Below are 27,216 nucleotides of genomic sequence, written 5' to 3'. Positions count from 1 at the left end.
ATCGGTTTGATCCCGTCAAGGGTACGTAGGCAGTCTAGCATCCCAATAGACGCAACCGCAACCAAATCTGAATCCATGGTTTATCATAACCAAAATTCGAGAAAACACTTTCCCAAGTGCAAATGTCAATTTAAGAAAAAATTAGTATGTTAATCAAAATTGCTCATTATTTTTTTTGGACATTGACAATAAGAAAAATGGTACAAACCATCCAACGTTTCATGGGTCATCTACCCATGCCAATTTCAATTCAAATTTCCAAACACAAATTCTTGATTAGTGGGCCACATTTACCTGTTAATTTCCAAATCTTAAATCTGACCAGAATCCCTGGTTTATTTCTTTAACCAAATTTGCCTTCCAAACACAATGTCATATCAAAATTGAATCCCTAATTTATTCAGCTAAATTCACTCAAACACTTTTTCAATCAAATTCATACAAATCCCCTTTTTTCAATGAGTCATTTATCATTGCAAATCTTTGAACTACGAGTGGTTTGATTCCCGCGAGGGATATGTAGGCACCCTAAGGTTGGACTTGGGAGTAGCTACGAAACCAAAGACATCTGTTCTGTTTCTTTATGATGGAATCAAAAGGTGTTCCCTTGAAGCAAGAGATTGTAATATAAGAGACTTGCGTCTTGAATGAGTCGAACCTAAAATAATAAGACCCCATTATTTAATTAGTGGAGGTGAAATTATGTTGGGAGGTTCACAATTTTTTTTCTCTCTAACAGAGCCTCTTTCAAGCGCTATATCTCTGGACATACACTCACAAGATATAATGCGAATTGAAGTTTGAAAGACAAGTGAAAATTCCATAGCAAAGTGCCCAACTAGCTAAGTTCAACAAGAAATAAGGTGGTCGACTGAAGACCACTTATTGAAGAAAAAAAAAATTACAAAGTTCAAAAATAGCAAAAAAAGGACCACATCCACTAAGGGACTTTGACACATGACCCTTAGCCGATCACACCCTCAGCTACCTCTTGATGAACCCCACAAACAACAGCCTCATTCTACTAAATCAGCACCATCTGCTCTACAGCCCCAGTTGCCTACTCCTCTGCATTTGCCCTAACCTCATTAGCTGCAACACATTTGGCATTGTCTTCCTCTATTGCAACTTCGTCGGCTACCTGCTCTTCAATTGCTTCTACATCCACAACATTGATTTGATCACTTTGAGCAGGGGGCAGGTCAAGATAGAGCTGCTCACCATCTTTATGTTTGAGAGGGAAACAAGGAGAAGCATCGTTCATACAGTCCAAATATCCTAACTTATATGTGTTAGCAGCAATCTCATTCTTGGACGCTATTGTGGCTTCAACATGAGTGTCCAACATGACCAGCTGAGCTATCACCACCCCCAGATCGGCAGTGAGCGCAACTGAATGACTCTTTGTTCGAGTAGACGACTCTTTAGCTCTCTTGGTTGCAACTTGCAACATTGAGTCGGCTTCATGCTTGACTGCTCGTGGTCTCGCAAACGACTCATGGTTGCTATGCAGAGGCATAGTCATCTCATTTTGATCCTTGGATTGGCGCAGATGACCCAAACCTTGCTTCTCAGCGGCCTCCTTACAAAGCAGATCACAGGTTTTGGGTAGTTCGGGTGGAGACTTGAGCGGAATAGCCCGGACATTTTGCATGCCACTAACCTTTTTCCTACTCACACTAATGAGGCACTTGATCCCGGTAGATGAGGCAGGAGCAACTCCAATAGGGACCTTCTCAGCCGACGAAACAACGTTGAGAAAGACTTGCTCGTGGCAAAAAAGGTCTGGCTGCTTTCGCTGGGGGGACGTATCCCTTGATATTGAGACTGCGGCTTCATCGAGAGCGAATTTACTGTTAGGCTTCCTCTCTTTTGGGAGCTTGGTCGAGAACTCCTCCTGCTCAATTGGCAGATCATTTAAGTCCAAGCCATATAGCTTCCATTTTCCAACATCTTCGGCAAGAGGCAGACTACCAACCTTCTTCCAATGTTTGGTTAGCAACCAGGGCCATTAGAGTTCCATTGTATTATAAATATGACCTCCTACAAGGAGAAGAATACACAAAACAAATATTCTCATATTATGTTTCATATTTTAGCTCTTATAGTATGCAGAACAAGATACTAATGTTGTATTCTGCGACCTTAATACATATTCGGATCTCCATCAAAACCAATTTCATCATAGGGAATTGCCAAAACTTCGTTTACAAGAGCATATTGAAGCAACCGGCTCACAAGTGCTCGCTTCCTCTCTTCCATCCGTACAAATCTACCAATAACAAAACACAATGCAGTTTCGTTAACTGTCTCAACAATTCTCCCTAACCTCAATCCATTATCATTTTGCTCTCTTGGATGATAATTACAACATCAAAATTCTATAGTGCATTTAATGTATTGATTATATATATAAGTTCAATAATTTCATGAGACAAGTCCCTTTGACTTTGCCAAAAGCAAGTGTCAAGTGTGGTCATGAACTAACGTAGTTTATATGATTTAATATATATTTTGTTTATAAAATACTATAGAAATTGTAAGAGTACAAAAACAATGATCATTAGATTTTTAGCTAATAAGTATAGCTAGCCCATCCATTGAAAAAATCATGGTTCTGTGCTTCATCAATACCACCTGCAAAATGCAAAAATAATACCAATAAATGGCACCAAGATTGGACACAATTACTCGTTTACTTTGATCACTATATTGAGTTTTCTTCTTTCTGTGTTTTGTTGGAACAAAAAAAAAAAAAAAAAAAAAAACCAAATAAACGAAAGAGTGAGAAAGGAAAACCTAGTGACAAGATTACTCTAAACCTGTCAAATCGGTCGTGTTTGCGGGTTTCAAATCGTGTTTGTGTTAACCCATTAAGTTAACGGGTTGACACGACACGACCTGTTAGTTAACAGGTGAAAAATATTAGACCTGAACACGACCCGTTATAATTCGGGAATCACATGACACGACCCGTTAAGAATTAAAAAACTAAATAAATAAATAGACTGGAATTCAAGAATCTTTGTATGTCAACAGAGGAGGAAGGAGCTCAAGGTCTCGATTCCACCTCTACCCCTCATGGATCTTGGACCCAGAGGTAAGGTGGTGGGGGCTGTTGGGTTTTGGTGTTAAGGGAGGTGGGAAGGGGAGAGGCAGTTGATGAGGATGAAGATCTTGCCCTTGGTTCTATACAACGACAACGAGGTCGGTGGCGATGGCTTTGAAGGCAGTGTGCACGGAGGGAGGGTGGGTTGGGGTTGGGAAGAGAAACAGACGAAGATAAATTTTTTTCCTTTGATGTTTGCCAGATTTTTATTTTTTAATTTAATTTTGCTTTTTAAAATTTGAATTAATTTAACAATAATAAATAATTTAAACAGTAAAATAATTTTTTTATTAATTTTTAGTCCACATGGAAGTCCACGTCATTAAAAAAAGGGGTCCCACTTTTGACAGATCATCATTTTACAGACTGACTAACAGTTTGACTAATGGAGGGGGCAAATTGTAGAGTTTCTGTGACGTTGAGTATGTACTGGTAAATGTCCCCAAAATCGGAGATGAACTCATAAATGACCCTATAGGTTGGAGAGTTTACTGTAGTTTGTCCTTAAAACAATTGCATACAACCAAGTGGGTAAAGGTGGTTTCTTTGAGAATGTGTTGGTAGGGGTTCGAATTCCCTTCTTGGATTCAGATATTTTCACTTTTTTAAAGGGAAACTCATGTAAAATTATAAAAGTACCCCTGTTCTTAACGGGTTAACGGGTGATTCGCAAATGACATTGACACGACATGTTAGCTTAACGAGTGGCTAATAGGTTAATCCGTTGTCAATCCGACCTAATAACTCAGATCCGAATACTGAATTTTTTGTGCGAATTCGTATCGTGTTAACGGACTGTTTACAAGGTTTAGATTGCTCAACTGGAGGAAGAAGAGAGAGCAGCGGAGAAATCTTGAGAAAATGAAAAACCCACAGAAAAAATAAAAAATAAAAAATAAAAAATCTGCAGAAGCACAAATCTATTTCTTTCGTTTGGTGGGGCTTACTTCAGCCGTTGGATGTTCCCAACGGTTGAGATTACAACCACCTAACTTTTTTTTGGTTAAAAAAAAAAACATTTTGCTATAAAGGTGAAGATATAAAATCCCCACATCTCCTTTCGCCCACAACCCTAAACCCTCTCGGTCCAGCCGTCGCCCTTCTTCCTTCTCCTTCTCCTTCTCATCCCTTCTCACATAACCATGGCAGAGAGACCAGCAGAGAGAGGCCGGGGTGGGTTCGGCCGAGGCTTCGGCGGGCGCGGAGGCGACCGCGGCCGCGGAGGAGGCCGACGCCGCCCCGGGCGCCGCGAGGAGGAAGAGAAGTGGGTCCCAGTGACCAAGCTCGGCCGCCTCGTGAAGGAAGGCAAGATCAAGAGCCTGGAGCAAATCTACCTCCACTCTCTACCCATCAAGGAGCACCAGATCATCGATGCTCTTGTCGCCTCCGGTAGCCTCAAGGATGAGGTGATGAAGATTATGCCGGTCCAGAAGCAGACTCGGGCCGGTCAGCGAACCCGATTTAAAGCCTTCGTTGTCGTAGGCGACAGCAATGGGCACGTCGGGCTCGGAGTCAAGTGCAGCAAGGAGGTGGCCACTGCGATACGTGGCGCGATCATATTGGCTAAGCTGTCTGTGATTCCGGTGAGGAGAGGGTACTGGGGTAACAAGATTGGGAAGCCCCATACGGTGCCGTGTAAGGTGACCGGCAAGTGTGGCTCTGTCACAGTCAGGATGGTGCCCGCTCCCCGTGGTGCTGGAATTGTGGCTGCCCGTGTGCCCAAGAAGGTCCTGCAGTTTGCTGGTATTGATGATGTTTTCACCTCATCCCGTGGCTCCACCAAGACGCTTGGCAACTTTGTCAAGGTATACCTAGTCTATCCAAATTTTCATTTTTTTTTTTGTGTTTTCACATTAGTTGATTGTTTGTACATTATTATTATTTATTGGATGTTGTTTAGTTTGCCGAATAAGTGTCAGAGTGTGTTGGGAAGCTTTTGGTGATGCTATTAATCTTGAATTAATAATATGCAAATGAAATTTGGTCAAAGAGTTCTTACTCTTAGAAATATGCAAATGAAATTTGAAAGAAGAATGTGATGAGCTTGTGGAGTTGAGTGTTGTGTAGTTGAAATTGAAATCTACCCATCTCAGGAAGCTCTTAACAATCTTTAACATTTTGTTTTGCATGTTTTTAGTAGTGGGAAATCTTTGGTTAATGCTTCAGCAATGGTTTGTGCAGATCTAATACATTTTCTTGATAATCTCTTATTTGGCATATAATTTAACAGTTTTAGTTTGTGTGCGTTAGCATGATTGAGGATGCATGAATGCAAAAAGTTTTAGTGCATATTGTGGTTGTGGAAATTATGGAAGTGGCATTTTGAAATGAAGTGCGGTTGAAGCATTAATATTTTTGAACAAGATAGCACTAAATTCTAATTCTTTGCGTAGTCGGGCTTTGAAAACTTTTTAATGGTTGGGTTGGTAAATGGATATGGAAGGTCTGGCCCTTGGCCCCTCTGATGATCCTGGCAGCCTGACTCTGAAGTATGAGCATTAAATAAATATATAAATTTGATTGGTGATGTCGCAGAGCTTCTTCAAGATAGGACTTCTGTGAACCAATATGTTATGTTTAGGGCTGACTCTGACTTCAATGTAGTCTGGATTGAAATGAGTAGCATTCCTCTTGACCCTGAGTGTCAGTTTTTATGATATTATAGTTTGCTCGTTGGTAGTCATGTTAGTTCTTGATTTGCCATTGCCTTTGGCACAAAGAAAATTTATAATCACCACCCTTCAGTTTGGGTTGAATTCCTCAGTTAAAGATGTAATTTAACGAGACTGAACAAGTGTTACTTGAATCTCGTATTATTTGCATTGTATCTAATCATTTATGTGAATGCATTTTTTGCAGGCTACTTTTGATTGCCTCCTGAAGACTTACGGTTTTCTGACCCCTGAATTCTGGAAAGAGACACGCTTCAGCAAATCTCCATTCCAAGAGTTCACAGACCTGTTGGGAAGGCCAACCAAGCCCCTTCTCATTGAAGATGTGGAGAAAGTAGAAGCCTAGTCTGACTCAGAGAAGCTAGTGTTTATTGAAGATGAAATCTTAGTTTCTGCATTTGATTTCTAGTGTTGAAGACATAATATGTTGCCATTTTGGTTTATCAACGTTTTTATAATTTCTTTCATCTTATTTTTGTTTGTTTAAACCATATGCTGGATTGGGCAAATATGTTACTTTGCTGGAATATTTGTGTTCACTGAGATTTACCAATGCTTCCATTCCATTTGGATATTTAATCAATAGCCTTCTAATATACACGAATGAATGCGATAATTTACTAGAGGCTACCTGTTGTGGTGCTACTGGTCTGTCAATCATTGGGTAACAAGAAGGGTGAAGGTAAAACCCAAGCCCAAGCAGAAGATAGCTGCTATCAATCTCACCTGATTACGGATTAGTATACAGTTTGCAAGACCATATTGCGGAGGGGCTTGACAATGGACATACCTATGGATTTGAATATGCTTCTGTTAGACAAGATTGCTTTGCGGGTGTTATTCTCAGAGTAGGGCAACCTGCTATGCTAATATTATGGCTATGGTACACAGTTCTTTTTGTACACTTATTTAAAGAAGTTTAAAAAAAAAAAAAGTAGGAAAAGAAAAGGCCTTGTTTATGTGGTGCTGATAAATTCTCCTGTCATAAAAAATAACAGTCTAGTTTGTTGGACTCATTTTGTGCTCTTCAGTTTTAACGTTACTTGGCATTTGTTTTGCTACTAGAAAATGGCAATTTTTTTCTGGTTTATTTCTGTTTCTGGTTTGTTTCTGCATTTGTTGTAGGTAAGAGGGTTCTTGATTCTAAGAACGTCTACTTCAAACTTGATCATTTTTTTTGTTTGATTTTCTTTTGGTGGTTTCTTTACTTGAACTTGTTTTTTGTGCTCTGCTGTTGCAGGTCGGGTCGGATTTCTGGGAGATGCTTGTCCTGACCATGTACATAGCTCGCAAGTTTCTGTACCAGCTTTTTCATTTTTACTGTAAGATGCTAAGTAGGTGCTGTGTAATAGCTAAGTCATATGCTTATTCTCCTTGCCCTGTGACTCTGGTTGAATTATGTATTGGACTGTACTGAATAGTAATCTACCGTATTATGCTTACCATTGTTGAATGTTTTGTACTGTGCCGGATTAAGAGGTTGGACAAGTTGTATTGTGTTCAGTACTGTACAAGGTAAAAGGTTGTTTTCAAATGAAAAAAGAAAAGCATCCCACTCCCTTATAAGGCAATTTACCGGACTGGTAAATTTAGGCCGAGTCCCAAACAATTGGGAACATCTCTGCACAATATTGGAACATGGGACAATTTGTATGTGTTATCGAACCTATAAAAAAAAAATTAATTAATTAACAGTATATTGAAATCACAAATACCATTTACAAAGAGATCACATTTATATACCACATTTGACGAACATCACATATTATGACGTAATAATAAAATTAATGAATTGAGTGGTGAAAAAGGAGCAAGAACATCAATCATAAAATTAAAGAAAAGAAATTGCATTTTATTGGAGTTCTGGGCCCAAATATCTGGATCCTTCAGAAATGGGCCAGTCAATCAATCAATCAAAGGAACAAACTAGCCCATAATAAAAACAAAAGGTAGCCAAAACGACGTCGGTACCATGTAACCCCGAGGAAACCCTAAGTTAATAAATCTCTACCCCTCACCTATCTTCCTCTTTCACTCGCACTGCCTCCCGCCCGCAACCCTCTTCTCCCTCTCTTCCCTCTCTTTCTCAGTCGCTGTGTTCCGATCCAATGGTACGGACCAAATTCCTTAACAGATTGATCGCTATCTGTTTGTGAAAATGTCTCTGACAATCTGGAGTTTTTAATTTCAGGCACCGAAGAAGGACAAGGCACCGCCACCGTCGTCGAAGCCGGCGAAGTCTGGAGGAGGAAAGCAGAAGAAGAAGAAGTGGAGCAAAGGAAAGCAAAAGGAGAAGGTCAACAACATGGTGCTCTTCGACCAGGGCACGTACGACAAGCTCATCGCTGAGGCACCGAAGTATAAGCTCATCACACCCTCCATTCTCTCCGACCGTCTCAGGATCAATGGGTCTCTGGCGAGGAAGGCCATAAGGGACTTGATGGCCAGAGGGGCGATTAGGATGGTTTCTGCTCATGCCAGCCAGCAGATCTACACCAGGGCCACCAACACCTAGGTCGTTTTGTTTTCGATGGTTATTATGTCGTTTTGGTGGTTATTATATCGTTGTAGACTATTTAGCATCCCTTATTTATTTGCATGCCAGTTTTGTTTTTATTTTTATGGTTAATGAGACTTTGATTATTCAGGATCATTACGCATTAGCTTGCTAGTAGATTATGAATCTATTCAAATAGTGAGAAACCGTTGTTCTTCTTTGTGGCTTTTTCCATGGTTTCTATGATTCTTTCTTCCTTTCGTGAACTTGTCATTCCAACCTTAAAAGTTGAAACAATATTTGCTTATACATCTATTTAGAGGCTAGATTGCATTACCCTTACATGTTCTTATAATTTTGAGTTCATCCAGTTTGACAATGCTGCCAGAAAAGTAGGCAAAATATGCAACCTAGGTAACCGACTGATGTCATCTCTCCCTTCTCATTCCTTATTGCTCCTCTCTTTTCTCTGAAGATCTCAACTCTTTTTTTTCGTGACATCTTGTATGCCCTTCAATATATTTTCTTGTTCTTTTAGATTATTTAAGCTATGTATTGTCTACGCAATTTCGTATGCTTTGGATTTAGTTTTCTGATTCTTTTTCTGCCAGAGAGATAATATAGTGCTATGTGTTTGAAGCTAACAAGAGGATGTTTTACTGATTTAAGTACTTGCACTAGGAGTCTAAAATGGTGTTTTAAACGCGAATGATGCTTTGGAACTGTTATATGGCTGACAGTGAACTGTAACTGTGTAATTGTGCAAAGCAAACCCTAGTTAGGTATATAGTGTGATGATTGATGTAGAAGAGCTCTGAAATTTTGTGGGAGTGTAGAGTAAGATTCATATTTTGAGTAGTTTTAAGGACTATGCGTAGTTTTAAGGCACAGAATGAAAATGTTTTCAGAAGTTTTTATGGGTTAAAACCTAGCATGAAGTTTTCTGGTGCACCAACTGGGTAAGATGTTGCTGGCATCTTAAATTTAGGGTTGGGATAAATATGGATTTTAAGGTTTTAATAAAATACATGATGAGAGTCTTCTTCACGGTTTTAGGTTGGCTGCCTTCTAGCACTACACTATCCATTTTTCAGGTTCTGAAATTGGCTGCTTCTAGTAGATTGGTTGATAATTGGATTTTCTTGAAAAATATTGTAAATTTACAAAGATTTTGCTTCTCCACAATTTTATAATGAAGCAGAGGAATTTGAGCCAATGATCCTATGACTAATTTAAAGCATTTATCTGGGATGTCAAATATCTCTAGATTTCATCATTTATAGTGTACATCTTGTGATACGGATTGCATTTTACTTCATCCTTAGGCCTGTTTGTTTAATTGGAAAGGAGGCTTAGGGATGAGAAATCAATTACTTTCCCATGTTTGGTAAGTTTAGGTATGCGAAATCGTTGCTTAACTCATGTGAAAGTAAAGCCCTCCCAACTTAGGTTTTGTTTTCCTTTTTAATGAGAAAGTTTTGGAAAATGAGTTAACATTAAATATATATTTTTTATGATTATTATGCACATAGAATTATAATATATCATTAAATGCAAATTTGATTTAATATGAGTATAATTGAAAAATTATACAATCTTTATTTTCCATTCCTACTTGAAACAAACATGGAAAAGAAAATAAAGTGATTTCTCGTTTATTAAACGTGAAAAATGAATCTTCCATTTCTCATTCTTTGAGAAGTGATCCTCTCAGATCTGTTTTATGTACCAAACGGGCCCAAGGATAAAAGTTTGGCTCAATCAATTTACCCAAAACATAAATATATAAAATTGATTTTTGTCAACCTTTAATTACAACTTACAAGCATACAACAAAAATCAAGCTTACATCTTAAGCAATATAATGACAATGCCCGAGTCATCTAGACCCATCCTACCACACATGCCCAATTTACATACAATAATGCTGACGGAACCGGAACAACGCTATGCTGCAGGGACATTAAACTTTATATACAGAAGTGCTACTACAGTTTGATTTTAATTTCTCCTGTGAAAAGCTGAAGTGAATGCTTTCTCATGTTCATCGGCGCTTCAATTGTATCATGAAATCGAAGTCCGATGTACACGGTCTTTGTGTGAAACCGGAATGAGTTGTTCTACAGTTCTTGAGACAAATCTGACATTTGGAAGATGAAGAGCTGCGTGATACTCCTCTTCATCAAACTCTGCCTGTTTTAATGTTCTCATATAACTCTCAGTAGCTGATCTTGGATGACCCCTTGCAATGGAGACCTGCGATTTCATGGAAAACTGTTACAGAGCAGGAAAGTAATTGCCTCGTTCCAATAAAATTAGTATGCATAGTCTTAATCCCTTGGTTCAGATGGTAGGATAGCGAAGGTCGAGCGGTAAAAAAGGACTTAAGTTTGACTCGTCCCCAGTGTTTATGCACGCATATTCAGATTTTGTTGCATTCCCATCCATATTTTTAGCACCCCAGGTATCCATTAAGCAAGAACTTCGGATTAAACCAGAAGAGTTTTGCTTTATAAGGTGTAATTAATCTAGCACTTTTTACTGTCTTAGATAACTAACAACTATGCAACCAAAAAAGAAGCCAAAAAACTATGGATGCTATAAATTACCAACGAAACTATGTAACCTTGAAAATCAAAACGGCATCTCAATGAAAACAAAGAAAGAAAATTAACAAGAGAGTTACCAAATGTCCCTTTCCTAGCTCAAGAAGCCAAAAGCGCCATTCTTTCATAGCCTTCCCCTCAACATTAACAGAGATGTTAGTCCAGCAACTGTGATGAAATTCCACTCTGTCCAAACCATATGCCACTCCACTCCCAATCGCTTTGACATAAGCTTCTTTCAGACACCAATATCTACAAAACACACTATAAATCATCAGCTACTCAAATCTTTGGACCTCTCCCGCATGCTGCTTACTGCACCATAAATAAACATTATTTTGCCAAACCCTAATGATTCACCTGAACATTCAAGCTCAACGCATATTTAATAAACTTTTATTGAAAGGTTTCTATTCTAATAGACCTGTGAACTTATCCCCAACAGATAAACAGAGTGAATATGCAGTAAAAAAATTCAGGCAAGGTTTGCTAGCCATATCTAAAAGAGAACCAAGCCACACAGAAAACTGCAAAACTGTGACAGTTAGATGTTCTGACACAGATACTGAACTTTATTCCATAATTTTAAACTCAAGGGAGATTTTACATGAAAACCAACAATGTTAGATAAGATAGGAAACAAAGTCTTTCTTTCTTCCAGTAGTTCTCTAGTGGGTCACTCAGATTTACAGAAAGAGTACAAGTGCACAAATCATAAGTATATTGAGATAAGAATATCTGACAAGGAAACAACAATGACAAACTATAACTTACAACACAAAAGTATTATGGAATAAATTTTCACAGAATGTCAGGAAACGATTTACCTGTAAAACTCAATCAGAATATCATCAGATGTGCCAGCATTGACTATACTATCCCATTCAAAACTTGAAAAGTATGAGGAGAAGTTTTGAATAAACTCTATAACCGTCTCTTTCTGAGGAATGACTATGGAAACAATGTCCACCCCGACGAGGCACAAAGGTTCGGACGCTATAGCAACATAGTCACCATGATGAGATGCATTGAAATTAAAATTGGGAAAATCTGTGCAAACATCACCACATTCCTGAAAACAAAGACATTATGCAGAGTGTAGTGAACAAGATATTAATGGTGGATGTACAAGCAAGGAAGGTACAAGAATTGTGCCAAGAAAAGGATGTAAAATCATTTCTTGTAAACACACAGTTGGAACTTATACATAGTATGCAGAACAAGATATTAATGCCGGATTCCGTGACTTCAATACATATTTGGATCTCCATCAAAACCAATTTCATTTGGATAAAACAAGAACTGGCAAGTTTAATCATACATACCAGATATGGTTTGCCTTCCAAGGTGCGCTTAATGATAATTTCATCATAGGGAATTGCCAAAACTTCATGTACAAGAGCATATTGAAGCAGCCGGCTCACAAGTGCCCGCTTCCTGTCTTCCATCTGTACAAATCTACCAATGTCAAAATACAATGCATCTCTGTTAACTGTCTCAACAATTCTTCCTAAGCTCAATCCATTATCATTTTGCTTTCTTGGATGCTAATTATAACATCAAAACACTAGTGGAAATTTCCCGTTTCATGTATTGATTTTTTTTTTTTTAAAGGTTCAATCATTTATCAGACAAGTCCCTTTGACTCTGCCAACAGCAAGTGCCAAATTTGGTTCATCTATATTACTTGCAAAAGGCATAAAATAAAACAAATATATGGCACTAAGATTGTAGACAGCACTCATTTTCTTTGATCACTATTAGGTTTTCTTCTTTCTAGGTTTTCTTGGAATCCAAAAAAAAGAAAAAAAAGACAGCAACTAAAATAGAGCAAGGGAAAACCTGGTGACAGAGGGTTGCTCAACTGAAGGAAGAACAGAGAGAGCAAAGGAGAAATCTTGGGGAGATGGGTCCCACCCTGATATGTCCACAACCCATCTCTGTACCCCTCTCTCCATTGTTATGCAAAGACCTACCAAACAAGAAGAACTCAGCTTAGAGGTAAAAAAAACCCCATAGAAAATGCTCTGCAGAAGAACTCGTCTCTTTCGTTTGGTGGGGCTTAGTTCAGCCGTTGGATGTTCCCAACGGTTGAGATTACAACAACCTAACTTCATATACAAAGTTGTCTTGTCTCTGTAGTTTGCCCCGGGACCAATGATGACCTTTCGGCTTAAATAAAACCACCCGATTTGAAATAGAACCCGACCCGAAATATTATTTTTAAATGAAAAATAAAATAAAACTCGTTCAATCAAATCAACGCAACAATAGGAAACACTCATCTTCTCCGCGGGTCTCTCTCAGCCTAAGAAAAACGAAGCACTCTCAGTCCTCTTTTCCTTTTGCCGTTGGGTTCCATTTCCTCTGCAACAAGGAAGTTCTCTTCCAAATCCAGGTTTGTGTTCGCAATTTTTCTTCTGCTTTGTCAATTTCTGGTGCAATTTTTTTTTGTTGGGATTAAACTAGTGTCTGTAACTTAGAGGTTTACGCTAGGGCTTTTGAATTTTTTTTTTTTCTGTTCCAAAATTATACCATTTGTTGTCATGGGTTTAAATTGCTGTTAATGTTTCTAATTTAGGCATCTCCGTTATCTGTATCAAGATTGTTCTTGAAAAAAAAAAAAAAAAATTACAAATTTTATATAAAAAAAATACTACTATCAATTTTGTGCAATTGGGGTGAGTGATTATCATGTAAGGTCAGCAATGTCAAAACTTTGATATCTATCAATTAATACAACATTGAGCATCAATGAAAAAAAAATTGATTTTCTTCTGCCACTTAAAGGGGAGGATTATGGATGGATTGCAGCATTGTTCTGTAATCTTCTTGATGGCTATAAGTCTGAATATTTCTTTGGGGAAATTAATAACATTGAACTCTTCTATATATTCTGTCAATTTAGATTCATTTCCATGAGAAAGAGATTTTAAGTGAAATAATTTGAAGAAATTAACAATTCTAGGTAAAATTTATTTTATTGTAAATGAATATTTGATATATTATATTTATACAGAAAAAACATTAACTTGTTTCTTGCAAGACTAGTAACTCATTTATAATGTTTATGCTTTTAACCTTTTATATTATCGTATCATCACTTCATCAAAACCCTCATTTGCCTTGTAGGCAGATATTGGTGATACCAAATCAAAATGTATAGCTCAGCAGCGAAGCGGCTTCTCCATCTCTTTGGTACATCCTTGGGTAGCAGTACCAACCACCGTACTATTCGTTACCGCCCTCTTCAATCCCTCATTAGTCGTTCTCACTTTTCCACAACTGTGAACTCTGAATCTTTCGTCAATCAAAGCCCTAACTTTCAAAACTCCACGTCGTCAACGGCCGATCAAATCCCTAATTTTTCAAATACCACGTCGTCAACGGCTGATCACACTAGGAGACCGAGAGCGGAATACCAAGATGAGCAAGCTCGTGTGCTCCAAGCCTCACTCCCCCATGTTATAAGGTTGGGATGGAGCGAAGCGGCTATGATTGCTGGTGCAAGGGATGTTGGTCTGTCTCCATCGATTGTCGGATCATTTCCAAGGAAGGAGGGTATGCTTGTTGAGTTTTTCATGGATGACTGTTTGCAAAGGCTTAGTGATATGATCGACTCTAGTACAGAGGAGTTAAAAAGTTTGATACCAAGTGAGAGGATCACAAAGCTTGTGAAGATTCGCTTAGAAATGCAGGCACCCTACATATCGAAGTGGCCACAAGCTCTTAGCATCCAGGCACAACCAGTGAATGTACCCACAAGTTTTAAGCAGAGGGCAATGCTTATGGATGAGATCTGGCATGGTGCTGGCGACGACACAGCTGATTTTCAGTGGTATGTGAAGCGGACTGTCCTTGGAGGTATATACTCCACAACCGAGATTTACATGCTTACTGATAATTCCCCAGATTTTTGTGATACATGGGCATTCTTGGATGATCGAGTGAAAGATGCTTTTGACTTGAAGAAAACCGTCCAAGAGGCAACATACTTGGCAGAAGCTGTTGGTGCTGGGATGGGGACTTCTTTGCAAGGATTTGTGAAGAGAGTCTTTCAGGGCTAAGATATTATTACTAAAGAATTATATTGCAAGCATCAGTCCTCTCTCTGGTCAGTAAACTTGGATGAGATGCTCTGTTACGACTTTACTAAAGAATTATATTGCTAGCTCAAATTATTATAAATCTTTTCCTTCTCTGCTGAAGCCTGAGTTGAGTTTAGCTGTCTATTGCAAGATCCATTTCTTTGTCAATTGAAGCTTCATTTAAGCTCTCAGGGTCCAGTTTTAAGGTATTGCACATTTTTGGTACTGTAGTCTATTGAATTCATGTTGGCCGGGGCTTCACCTTAGACCTGAAATAAATAAAAGGGAATTTACCAGGACAAGAAAATGGAGTGTAAATTAAAGTGTATGAGTCTGTATTATGTATAACATGAAAATACTGTACAAAATAAAAAATGTTTTTCTTTAAAAATAATTACTATCATTGTATCAGGGTCTTTGACATTGTAATTCATAAACAGTACTATGTTAGTAGCTGTTCAACTATGATTGGAATGTTGTGGAACAACCTGAGTTTTTTGCATCATGAGCCTATGCATTTTTCCGCATTTTTCTTTATCTTAATCGTTGTAATAATCTAACTACTTATAACATGACATGTCAACTACCATCAATTTAGGTTTAGTTTTAACACTCTAAAAAGTCTAATTTTACCCTTCCAGTAGAGTTAAAAATTTTGAAATTTGAAACTTAAATAACAAACCAAACCCAGCACTTCCTTCGACAACCAAAAACTCCATTTAAAGTTGGTAACTCCTGCCAACGGTAATCCCATTTAAAGGCCCTCCGAGTGCCCGGGATTGTGCTTCCACAAAGCATTGATTCCTGGGTTGCTCTGTCCAAACTCATACACACTGGCAGACCCATAAATATTTTAACAGAGGTGCAATATTGACTAAGTATGAAAAATGATTTTTCGGAATAATCATTTTTTTAAGATAATTTTTGGCGGCTTTTATTCCTTATACATCAAATAAGAAAATTTGATTTTATGGGATTTTAGTATGAAGTATATATTGACTTAATGAGCCATCATTTTTAGCCTAAATCGTATTTTGCACTAAAACTGAATTTTCATATTTTGATTTGGTGGGAATTTGATTTTCTAGTATTTTTATTTGAATCCAAATGGGGGGTACTTCCTTATTTACATTGTAAACTTAAGTAAATGGAGTAATATAAAAATAAATAAAAGTAAAAGTACAAAGGGGCAATTTGAAGCACCTACAATAGATTTTCCGACGAGAGGAGGTGCAGCTACACCTTCTTGCGCCTTAGTAGGTCCGTCCCTGCTCATACAGTGAATTAATACGTTCTCAATTTTTTCTTCACAAGCTAAAGATACAGGGGAAGCCATGACCTAACCGATGGCAAAGCTAGTCCAAGAGAACATCAAAGTTGGCTGATCGTGGAGTGGCGGTGTGCCGATGCTACTAGGGGTGGGTTTTATTATTAATTTTATTGAAAGGGTAAAATTGGACTTTCAAAATGTTAAAACAAAACCTAAACTTATGATAGTTGACGTGTCATGTTATAGATTTTGAGATTATTACAATGATTATGATTAAATGAAATATTTTGAGATTATTACAATGATTATGATTAAATGAAATGCAGAAAAATGCGTAGATTCTAAATGCGAGGCTCGAAATTCGAGTTTATAAGCCTTATTTTGAAAAATAAATTAATATCAAACAAGCTTCCCACATAAAAGATAAGAGAACATATGAGAAAGCAAATTGGTCTTCCATATGTAATATTCTTTGAAGTTTTTTCGAGTATTCACTTCAGCCTTTGTATTTCAATGACTGCAATTAAAGACATGTAATTTTACCTAAACTTACAATGAACTCTAATCCATTAAAATATGTCAGGGCAATTTTCGTCTAGTGATATTTATCTAAACTAAAATAAAAATAGATGAAAAGATATGCGAGTAGCATATATGTTGGGTAACATCATAAAACAAAATAAAAAATGGAGGAAACTAAGGCGGCGTTCGGTAATGTTTTCCCCTAGATGTACTAATTTTGAATGACCACGAAAGATTGGGTAATTTTATGTTGTTAACCCTAAAATATGCAAACATATTAGGAGTGATAGTATTACATCGTTTTGGCACTAAGGGTACCATAACCTGGTAAAATAGATCTTTATAACAATATAAATTACTATATTTGGGTCCTAATTTACAACCTTTTGCATGTGGATATAATCCGGAATGTAGTAATCCTCTACTTGAATTGATGGGATCCGCATTACTATGGATTTTTGGCGCATGGGGAGGAGTAGGGGTGGGCACGGTCCGGTTCGGTCCATTTCTCACCTCAAACCGAAACCGAAACCGGTATTATTTAACCGGTCCGGTTCGGTCCGGTTTAGGCAAAAAAAATTTCAAAAACCGACCGGTTCGGTTCTAACCGGTTCCGGTCCGGTTCTGACCGGTTCCGGTTTTGAACCGGATTATTAATTTTTTATTTTTTTAATTTTTTTATAAAAAAATTATAATAAATAACTTATTTTTTTAGCTTAAAAATGAACAAATAATCCAATTCATACATTTAGAAATTTTTTGAAGTTGAACTTGGAAAATTAGTGATTATAAAAGTTAAAATATGGCATTAGATTTTAAAATTTTGTAAAAATATAAATATAAAATATATGACCGGTCCGGTTCGGTCCGGTCCGGTGTGGAGAGATGTAAAACCGGAACCGGAACCGGTTGGAACCGGTTCGGTCCGGTTCCAATCCGGTTTGTTGACTTTTTTGGTCAACCGGTTTTTTTTCCGATTTTTTTTCACCGGTTCGGTTCGGTGTTCCGGTTTTCCGGTCCCGATGCCCACCCCTAGGGAGGAGATTACTGGAAAATGTCATGGAGTTCAACAATCAATCATTAGATCAGTTCATCAAAGAGCATGACATGTATGGATATGATATTGGCAAAAAGGTAGTGTTACTCTTGCACTACCAAGTCATTATAAAGGATTTAATCGAAAACATTTGGCAAGGATCACGAGCTAGGGGATCTAGATAAGATGATTATTACAATACTAGATAAATATAAAGTGATGCTTCCAAGTTCCTTTCTGTCTCCCTCTGTCTCTCACCCACTCACCGGACTTGAGCTCCATCACCATGAGACTCTTCGGAAAATTATTTGCTGCAGCCACCGAGGTTTTGAACCTCACCGGCTCCCATGTAAAAAAGAACTACCAAAAAAAAAAAAAAAAACCCCAAAAAACGCCTTGAACATGTTGAAGAATACACGAGTCCCACATCGGAAGCTTAACAAAATAGAAAGTCTCATATAATAAATGGTTCCACTCCTAATAACATCGAGGCCTTTTGTATAAAACCCCACACCTGCTAAACAGGTGTTTAAGTTGGGGACAATATCGATGTTGCTAGTGGTGGGTCAAGGGTCCGTCCCTCTGAAATCTTAACATGGTATTAGAGCGGGTCGGTTGACTGGATCCGATTAAACCAAATCAAACAAACTCAAATCAAACAAAAACCCCAAATTGAATCAAAATCAAACAAACCCCAAATTTTTTTTAAAAAAAAAGAAAAAAAAGAAAATGAAAAAAAGTGACTGATGTGGAATTGGTTGCACGTGTGGCCCACTAAAAAGTGGTCCCACGTGAGGAGGAGTGTTGAAGAATACACGAGTCTCACATCGGAAACTTAACAAAATAGAAAGTCCCATATAATAAATGGTTCCACTCCTAATAACATTGAGGCCTTTTGTATAAAATCTCACACCTGCTAAACAGGTGTTTAAGTTTGGCAAGTCAATATAATTGATATAATCGAAAATATTTGGCAAAAGTCGCGAGGTAAAATAAACATATGGGATCTGTTAGAAGTATGCCCTAGAGCCAATCATGAGATGTAATTATCTTAGTCATTTACTTAATCACCAAGTCCATGGATCGTGAGACGTAGAAAGTGACTTAAAGAAGTTAAGTTGAGGAGACCTTTTTGTACCATGTCCACATCCTAAACTGTTCATAGTCGTAGGATAATCATCCGTCTTCTCAATCAGGAGGATGACTGGTCTCGAGTTATTCTTGTGAAGACACTAAGATAAGTGTATGGGTGTTCGTTAGAGAATGAATTCATTGAACGCGATCAACAAAGAGAACTTGAAAGGAAGTTTTACTTACATATCAATCAAGATCTCTCAAGTTGGAATAGTGCAAATTAGTCCTTGATCTAAGGCACCACAAGTTGTCTTATGAAAGCGTCGTGGGCCCTTAGCCATTTGTGTTCCTTTGGACATAACCCAAAGATATGACTATCATGATAAATTCATGGCGACATGTGAGTGTACAACAAAGGATCTCAAGAGGAGTCCCATCTGTTGAGATGGTCCCCATGGGAATTGTTCATTCGTCATCTGCTGGGATAAAGCGCCTTGTCGGCGTGAGCAACAAAAAGGTCAATGGCATGCAAGAGATTCGAGATATTCTGCTAAAGTCTCCACTCGAACTGCTCAAAACTCATTATCCACCCAGTAAGGAGGTTGCCGAGAAGCAGGGTTCGAGTCGTCTGCGTGGAGCTGATTCAGTATTGCAGGTTGTGGTCAAGAGGGCTAAAGAGTCATCTGCTCGAGCAAAAAGTCCTTCAGTTGCTCGAACTGCTGGTCCGGGAGCTAATGATAGCTCTGCTGGGAATGAGCATCTGTTTGATATGCTCAAAACAAACTTCCTGTCAAGTCCATCTGCTTGTGCCATGTTGGTTGACCACTTACATTAGGCTGGCGACCTTAGCATGTTCTCGAGACTTTCCCTAGTTAAGGAAGAAAAATTTGTTACGTATCATCTTCAAAAGGGGATGGTTTTTGCTACTGGGGTCATGCGAAACTCATTTGTTGTTGCCTTCTCTTCTGCTCTACCAGATGAGCTGACGAAGAAGAATTCTGTTTGGTCGACAAGCTCTTGAATGAGCTGATTCGCCATTATGCCATGATGTTTAAGATAAAGGAAAGTATGTTTACGCTGAAGAGTTCTCTTGGCCAAAAAGATGGTGAGCTCGAGTCTCTTGTCGCTACCCAGCTCGAACACAAGGAAGCCCACTTTCACATTGAACACAAGTATGTCGTTCTGGCCTAAAACCGTAACAAGCTGCTAGTCAAGTTTGATACCCATGCCACAAAGGCGTCCAAGCATGAGATTGCTGCTAATGCGTACTAGCTAGGATACTTGGACTGCAGGAACGTCACTTCTCCTTGTTGCCCTCATTAAAGATAAAGATGCTGAACTACTCTACGTGGATGTGCTCCTTGCTCAAAGTGAGCAGATTAACACTGTGGATGTAGGAGCAGTTGAAGAGCAAATGGCTGATGAAGCTGCAGTGGAGGAAGACAGGGCCAAGGATGGCCCAGCTGATGAGGTTAGGGCAAATGTGGATGAGCTGGTAGTTGGGGCTGCCTAGCAGATGATGGCAGTTGAGTAGAGTGAGGCCACGATCTGCGCAACTAATCAAGTGCAGCTGAGGAGGTAGTCGACCAAGGGTCACCTGTCGAAGTCCCCTAGTAAAAGTAGACTCCTTTGTTATTTTTGAACTCTATATTTTCACTTCTTGTTTTAATAAGTGGTCTTTAGTTGACCATCTTCTTTCTTGTTGAACTTGGCCGGTTGGCCGCTTTGTTATGGAATTTTCAGTTTTTTTTCAAACTTTAACTCGCATTGTATCTTGTAAGTGTATGTTCGGAGAAATGTAGATGAGAGTGGCCCATTTCTCCTATGACTAGAGACATGTTGATAGCTCTCGTGGGAGTGGCCCATTTGGCCTATGTCTGGAGACATGTCGATAGCTTCCGTAAGTTTATGTTCAGAGACATGTAGAAGAGAGTAGCCCATTTGGGCTATGTCCGGAGAAATGTCGATAGCTCTCTTAAGTGTATGTCTAGAGATGTGTAGATGAGAGTGGCCCGTTTGGCCTCTATTCAGAGACATGTCGATAGCTTTGTGGAAGTGGCCCGTTTGGCCTATGTTCGGAGACATGTCGATAGCTCTCATGAGATACTCCATTGAAAGAAAATCTCGAACTTGTATTGATGTTGGTGTGGGAGGCTCGATCGCCTGCTCAAAGCTAAGTTGGTAAGTAAGTAGCTTCATAGATGACATCAAAAGTAACTTGTCTTCAATAAAGGTGTGGGAGGCGATAATCGCCTGCTTGAAGCTAAGCTAGTAAGTAAGGAGCTTCATGGATAGTACCTCCGAAGGTAGTGGGTTTTCCATTGTCTCAAAATTTCCTTCCCTTCTATGGTGTTGAGGGTGTAGCTTCCTTTGCCTCCAGATTGGTTGCTCACGTAGGGGCCTTCCCAGTTGGGCTTTATCTTCTTCGACCCTTGCCTTGGTGCTGTGATGAAAGTTTTTTTTAAGCAAAAGGTCTCAATGTTGAAATTGTCTGATCTTGGCTTTCTTGTTGTAGTAAGACGTTAGTCACTGATGGTAAGCTGCAACTCGAACAATGGCCTTCTCTCGTTCTTCTTTAAGCAAATAAAGGTTGACTTTCATCTGCTTGCAATTCTAGTCAAGACTGCCCACTTCATGCTCATGGATGGAACTGTGATGTGCGCTGCCGGGGGGAGGGGGTGTGGTGAAGTCTAGCACAATCTTTTTAGATGCCTCAGCTTGGTCATTCCTTTGCGGGACTTCACAAAGAATACGATGATTTTCCTGTTTACGATTTGTGTGCCATTTTCAGTGACTATCAACTGCGGGCAGCCGAATAAACATATGATGTTCCTCTAGATAAATTGTTCGATGTCAGCTTCCTTAGAAGATGATAGAGCCTCAGCCTCAATCCACTTTGTGAAGTAGTTAGCGGCAACGATCATCATGTCCTTCTTGGCAGGTGATGGCGACATGGGTCCCACCAAGTCAATGACCTACTACAGGAATAGCCATGGGCTATTCTACAGATGTTACACCTCGGCTGGCAAGCTAGGTATTGGTTTATAGCTTTGGCATTGATCACATCTTTGAACATACTTCGTGGAGTCTTGGCGCATGATGGGCCAACAATAGCCTATGTTGAGAGCCTTTTGGGCAAGTGATCTGCCCCTAGCGTGATTCCCACATTCGCCATTGTGTATTTTGCAGAGCACCTTGAGCGTTTGTGGCTACTTGATGCAGGTGAGATGAGGACTTGAATATGATCTACGAACAAGCATGTTGTCTTTCATGTAGTATCTCACAGCTTTCTGCTTGATTTTGATGGCCTTGGACTTGTCCTTTGGAAAATTCTCATTCACCAGGTAGTCGATGCTGAGATCTTGCCTGCTAGGATCCTTGTCAGTTTGCATCAAGTTCGACTACTCTGCCTCTTCAATGCTTGGTTGGTCAAGGTGCTCAACTGGGATGAAGCGTCTAAACTGGGTATCCATCCCTAATCCCAAACTTGCCAGTGCTTCTGCTTGAGCGTTCTCTGCCAGAGGCACCTGTTGGATGGTAAAGGTAGGAAATACCTTCGACAACTTTTGCACTTTGTCAAGGTATAAGATCATCCTCAGGTGCTTCACCATGTATTCTTCTGAGGCTTGATTTATGATCAGATGGGAATCTGAGTAGATGGCCAGCTTCTTAATTGATAGCTCATTTGCCAAGCACAAGCCTACGAGCGATGGACCGTACTCTACCTCGTTGTTTGAGGCCGATAAGCTAAGTGTGATAGTTTGCTCCAATAATGTTCCATCCGGAGTGATTATGACTACACCTGCTCCAGCTCCTTTTTAGTTCGACGCTTCATCTATGTGCAACTATCACATGTCTCTGAGTAGGTCAGGTTCGGTGGAGGAGGCCTTGTCTTCTTCGGTTAATGGAGTGAATTCTGTGACAAAGACTACTAAAGCCAGGGCTTTTATTGCATTCTTTGGCATGTAGAGAAGGTCATATTGCCTTAGTTCTATAGCCCACTTCATGAGTTGCTGAGAAACGTCAGGGCTATGGAGAATTGATCTCAAAGGAAAGTGGATCATGACGATGATCCGGTGAGCTTGGTAGTAAGGTCGTAGTTTTATCGCAGAAACTACGAGGCCCAAAATGAGTTTCTCCAACTTCGGTTAGCGAGTCTTTGCATCGAGGAGAGCTTTTGACTTGTCGAATACTGAATGTTGTGCCCCCAATTCTTCTAGGATGATAGCTGAGTTGATGGCCGAGCTGGACACTACTAGGTACAGGAATAAGTCTTCACCAGGAGCTGGTTTTAAGAGTAGGGGAGGTGAAGTGAGGTAAGTCTTCAGATTCTGGAAAGCTACTTCACATTCCTCGTCCCACTTGTCCTTTTGCCCTTTCTTCAAAACTTTGAAGAATGGTCTGCACTTGTCTGTAGATCTCGAAAGGAATCGGTTGAGGGCTGCTACTCTGACCGTCAGACTTTGTATTTCCTTCTTCGTTGAGAGTGATTTCATCTCGAGAATGGCCTTAATTTGGCGCGGGTTTGCCTCAACACCTTGTTGAGGGACTAGGTATCCCAAGAACTGTCCGGATGATACACCTAATATGCATTTACTTGGATTCAGCTTCATGTGGTATTATCGGAGCAGGTTGAAGGCTTCGACAAGGTTCTTGATGTGGTCTGCATGCTCAAGAGCTTTGATTAAATATCGTCCATTTAGACTTTCATAGTTTTACTAATCTGCTCCTTGAAAATTTTATTCACGACCCTTTGGTAGATTGCTCCGGCGTTTTTCAGCCCAAATGGCATGACCTTGTAATAGTAGGTCCCTCTCTCGATGATGAAAAAGGTCTTTGGCTTGTCATCCTTGTGCATCAGAATTTGATTATAGCTGGAGTAGGCGTCTATGAAGCTGAGCTGCTGATTGCTAGAAATTGAATCCACGAGTTGGTCGATTCTCAGCAGCTGGAAGTTATCCTTAAGGCATGCCTTATTGAGGTCGATGTAATCGACACAAAATCTCCCTTTGCCATTTTCTTGCTTTGCTACCAGAATAACATTGGCCAACCATTCTAAGTAAGAGACCTCTTCGATGAAGCCGGTAGCTAGGAGCTTATCGATCTCTGCTTCAATAATCGCAATTCGCTCGAGAGTGAATTTGTGTCTCTTCTGCGTCATTGGTTTGCTGGTTGGGTTGACGTGAAGACAACGGCAAATGATTCGAGGGTTGATGCCAGACATGTCAGATGGTGAGCATGCGAACATGTCCTTATTGTTATGGAGGAATGTGGTTAGCTCCACCTTCTTATTTGGGCTCAGGCGTGAGCCGATCTGTGTTTTTCTGTCTGGCTGTTCAGGATCAAGGGGTGCTAACTCTACATCATCCTCGAGCTTCCAATCTTTTTCAGGGGAGGCCTCCGAGCAGATTCCCTCGTCTTGATCATGGCTCCTTAGTTGCTATTGGGAGGTGGCAACTTCATTCCCTTTCAGGTCTGCTTGTCCATTGTGAGCACGACCTACCTCGTCGGCAGTCTGCATCAACGATGTGAACTGCAACTGTTTACCCTTCTTTAGCCCTTGGATTATGCATCTTCTTCCCATAGCTTGATCACAGTTGATTTGCCTGGGTAGCGGATATTCTGGTTTGAAGCGAATGTGACAGCATCGATCTTGCTGATCCATGGTCTGCCCAAGAATTCGTTGTAGGGGAGATATCGTCAATGACTATAAAGGTCTGCGAGCAAACCACTGAGGGTGAGTGGATATCAAGGTCAATCGTTCCCACAGTGATCGATGTGGCCCCATTGAAGCCTGTGAGCTATCTAGTAAGTTTGTTGATCTTGGGCTACAATCTCATCCGCCGGACAACAGATAATTGCAAGATGTTGGCTTCACTGCCCTCATCCACGTGAACTCACTCGATCTCAGCTAGTTCAATCTAGATGCAAATGACAAGGGCGTCATTATGTGGTAGACATAGCCTGATCAGATCCTTTTTTCTGAAAGCTGATGATGGGAGTATCCTCAATGGCTGGATCGCCGATCAGGGCGTCGTCTTCCATGTACAGGATCATAGCACTCTTGAAGTGCTTCAAATGGCTCTCATCAGAGTTTCCCTTAAATGATGTGATGGACCGTGTCATGAACTGCTATGGAGTTGTGGCCTAGTCCACCTCGGTGAAGGGCTATGAGTTGACTTGATCAACTTCCCTGCGCATGGCCTCCTAAGTGCTTCCTTTAAGTTAGAGACTCTAGAGTCGATCATTCATAAGCCTCTAGACATCTTCTGCCCGTAGGGCTTGTGGCTCAGGTCGGCATCTTCAGTGCCTCGGACGCTGCTGGTTAACGTCCTCCTTAGCCTCCAGGGGTCGATCCCCTTGGTTGTCCTGCCTGTGGGGCGGGTTTGTAAATTGAGCTTGTGAGGGTTTCTCTGCGGCTCATAGCCTTGAGTTGGTTCTCCTTGAGCGGGTTAGCAAGCGTTGGTCGTTACATTCGTCACGCAACAGTTCACGAACTCGAGCTTTTTATGGGCCGAGCCTAGAATGGATACTTCCTTGTGGGCCTAAGCGAGTGTGGACATTGGACTGTGGGCTTAGCCTCTCATGCACATTGGTTCTTTGACCTAACCTTTAATGGATCATTGACTGGCTTCGAGTACTGCTTGTGGATGTTTGTGTCTCGTCAACACGTTCTCATTCTCCCCATTGCCCATTTGTCACTTTCCGACTAGCTTGGGACCTCTCGAACTTTGTGCCGGTATGCCATGCATCCTCCTCTCCTCGTCTTGAGATCCAAGGTCAGGGCCTTGACTCAAGTTGATCTCCTTGAGTAGTCGGCCAATCAAATTGTTTTGGTCATCAACCCATTGTGCGAGCTAATCAACCCATAAGCTAAGGTTCACCTCACTGCGTGGGTTAGGAAGAGTGGTGTGCATTGGGCCTAAAGGCATATGTGCTAGGGTTCCATTGGATGCGTACACGGGTGCATACATCAAGTGTGACGGCAAATGAGGGAGTGGATAGATTTGTTCCAAGACCAGGATGGCGTTGAGATAGCCGTGAATGGCAGTACCCTCATGGGCAATGGCAAGGTGAAGGAGAAGGTCATAGGGCCGTGCGGCTGTGCTACAATTCCAACAACCCTATGGCGCAGCTGCTACTGCATTCCAATGGTAGAGTGGCGTGACAAAATAGCAACGGCTATAAGGAGCAACTGTGCAAAGGCTGTTGGCGGCTGCAAGGCTCCAGCCGCATGGTTTGGTGGCTGAGTTGCATTGGCAGCCATGGGAGGTTGTTGCTAGATGCTGGCAGCTACGGTTCCCTATGGTTGCAACAAGGTTTTAGTCGTGGATTGCGATATCGCGGTGGCCATACTCCTCGTAACTCATGTATCAACCATGATTGATCATAACAAAGTGTGGAAAATGGATTTGGAGCATGCGTTGATTATTCACTCGCGCTCTCAATGGAAGCACCAATTTGTGGATATGATTTTCTTTCCTAGAGAATATTCGTCTCACGATCCCTTCTTCCTCCTCACTTCTCTTTCTCACTGCAAAACAACACGGAGTGAAAAGGCCACACTCGGGGGGTGTTGGCCAAAGGTCATCTGATGCTTAAGTTAGGTCGACTGTGTATAAGATAAATAGTAGCTAATAAAGTGTATGGAGATTTCTCTCGGGGAGAACCAGGTGGCCAGAGCCTTGTGTGTGTATGTGAGAGAGAGAGAGAGAGAGAGAGAGAGAGAGAGAGAGAGAGAGAGAGAGAGAGAGAGATAGAGATAGATAGATAGATAGATAGATAGAGTGGCAACTAGGGTTTGTGAAAGGGGATTTCTGCAGAGTTTCAGACGTACCTCAAACCTTGTGCATAGTCATGTATTTATAGGAGCCAAGGAGGCTAGGGTTTCAAAAGAATAAATCCACACATGGAAAAGAAATATCAAAATTAAAGGTGAAACTCAAGGAAGCACAGGTGTAGGCTGTGATGTACAATGAATTGTGCTGTGATGTCGAAGTCGTTATGGCAGATGCGCACAAAAAGTATGATAAGTTGTCAAACAACCCCCAATAACTTCTTGAATTTATTCAAATAGAGAATAGGGTAAAGAGTAAGGAATCAACACCTTATTTGAAAACATGGGTTATAAGGCTTAAACAAAAACATAGGAAACCGAAACGCTTGCCTAGGTATGTGTATGATGAGATCATGATATTCAGGGAACCAAGGAAGGCAAAGGTAGACAGCCATGGACGTGTTGTTGTGAGTATTGAAAAGAACAAGCCTTGCAAAGAAGCAGCGAATGTATCTACATCGGTCGTGCGTAGAGATGAAAGCAAAGGGAAACAACAATTAGGTAC

General features: G+C 40.2%; 4 protein-coding genes across 6 annotated transcripts; 3 read left to right on the top strand and 1 right to left on the bottom strand.

Moving 5' to 3' along the window:
* On the top strand, positions 4,153–6,377 carry LOC18780564 (40S ribosomal protein S2-4). The gene is made up of 2 exons (XM_007211745.2): positions 4,153–4,914; positions 5,969–6,377. Exons 1-2 carry the CDS (start codon positions 4,252–4,254, stop codon positions 6,125–6,127), a joined length of 822 nt encoding a protein of 273 aa, XP_007211807.1. The 5' UTR covers positions 4,153–4,251; the 3' UTR covers positions 6,128–6,377.
* On the top strand, positions 7,774–8,507 carry LOC18778590 (40S ribosomal protein S25). The gene is made up of 2 exons (XM_007212210.2): positions 7,774–7,892; positions 7,973–8,507. Exons 1-2 carry the CDS (start codon positions 7,890–7,892, stop codon positions 8,294–8,296), a joined length of 327 nt encoding a protein of 108 aa, XP_007212272.1. The 5' UTR covers positions 7,774–7,889; the 3' UTR covers positions 8,297–8,507.
* LOC18779029 (L-aminoadipate-semialdehyde dehydrogenase-phosphopantetheinyl transferase) lies at positions 10,044–12,977 on the bottom strand. 2 transcript variants are annotated; one of them, XM_007211704.2, is made up of 5 exons: positions 12,727–12,977; positions 12,210–12,342; positions 11,712–11,956; positions 10,965–11,136; positions 10,044–10,534 (listed from the first exon to the last, which is right to left on the bottom strand). In XM_007211704.2, the coding sequence occupies exons 1-5, from the start codon at positions 12,840–12,842 to the stop codon at positions 10,343–10,345; spliced, it is 858 nt and encodes a 285-aa protein (XP_007211766.1). In that variant the 5' UTR covers positions 12,843–12,977; the 3' UTR covers positions 10,044–10,342. The 2 variants fall into 2 exon arrangements, with proteins under 2 accessions (XP_007211766.1, XP_020411963.1); XM_020556374.1 differs by having other exon boundaries at positions 12,210–12,332; positions 12,727–12,865.
* Positions 13,128–15,474, top strand: LOC18778550 (ubiquinone biosynthesis protein COQ9, mitochondrial). Of its 2 annotated transcripts, none has more exons than XM_020558094.1 (2): positions 13,128–13,282; positions 14,021–15,474. In XM_020558094.1, exon 2 carries the CDS (start codon positions 14,043–14,045, stop codon positions 14,949–14,951), a length of 909 nt encoding a protein of 302 aa, XP_020413683.1. In that variant the 5' UTR covers positions 13,128–13,282; positions 14,021–14,042; the 3' UTR covers positions 14,952–15,474. The 2 variants fall into 2 exon arrangements, with proteins under 2 accessions (XP_020413683.1, XP_020413682.1); XM_020558093.1 differs by having other exon boundaries at positions 14,017–15,474.

Source organism: Prunus persica, chromosome G2 (genome assembly GCF_000346465.2).
Source record: "Prunus persica cultivar Lovell chromosome G2, Prunus_persica_NCBIv2, whole genome shotgun sequence".
NCBI classification, from domain to species: domain Eukaryota; kingdom Viridiplantae; phylum Streptophyta; class Magnoliopsida; order Rosales; family Rosaceae; genus Prunus; species Prunus persica.
This window is presented reverse-complemented; position numbering and strand designations above follow the sequence as displayed.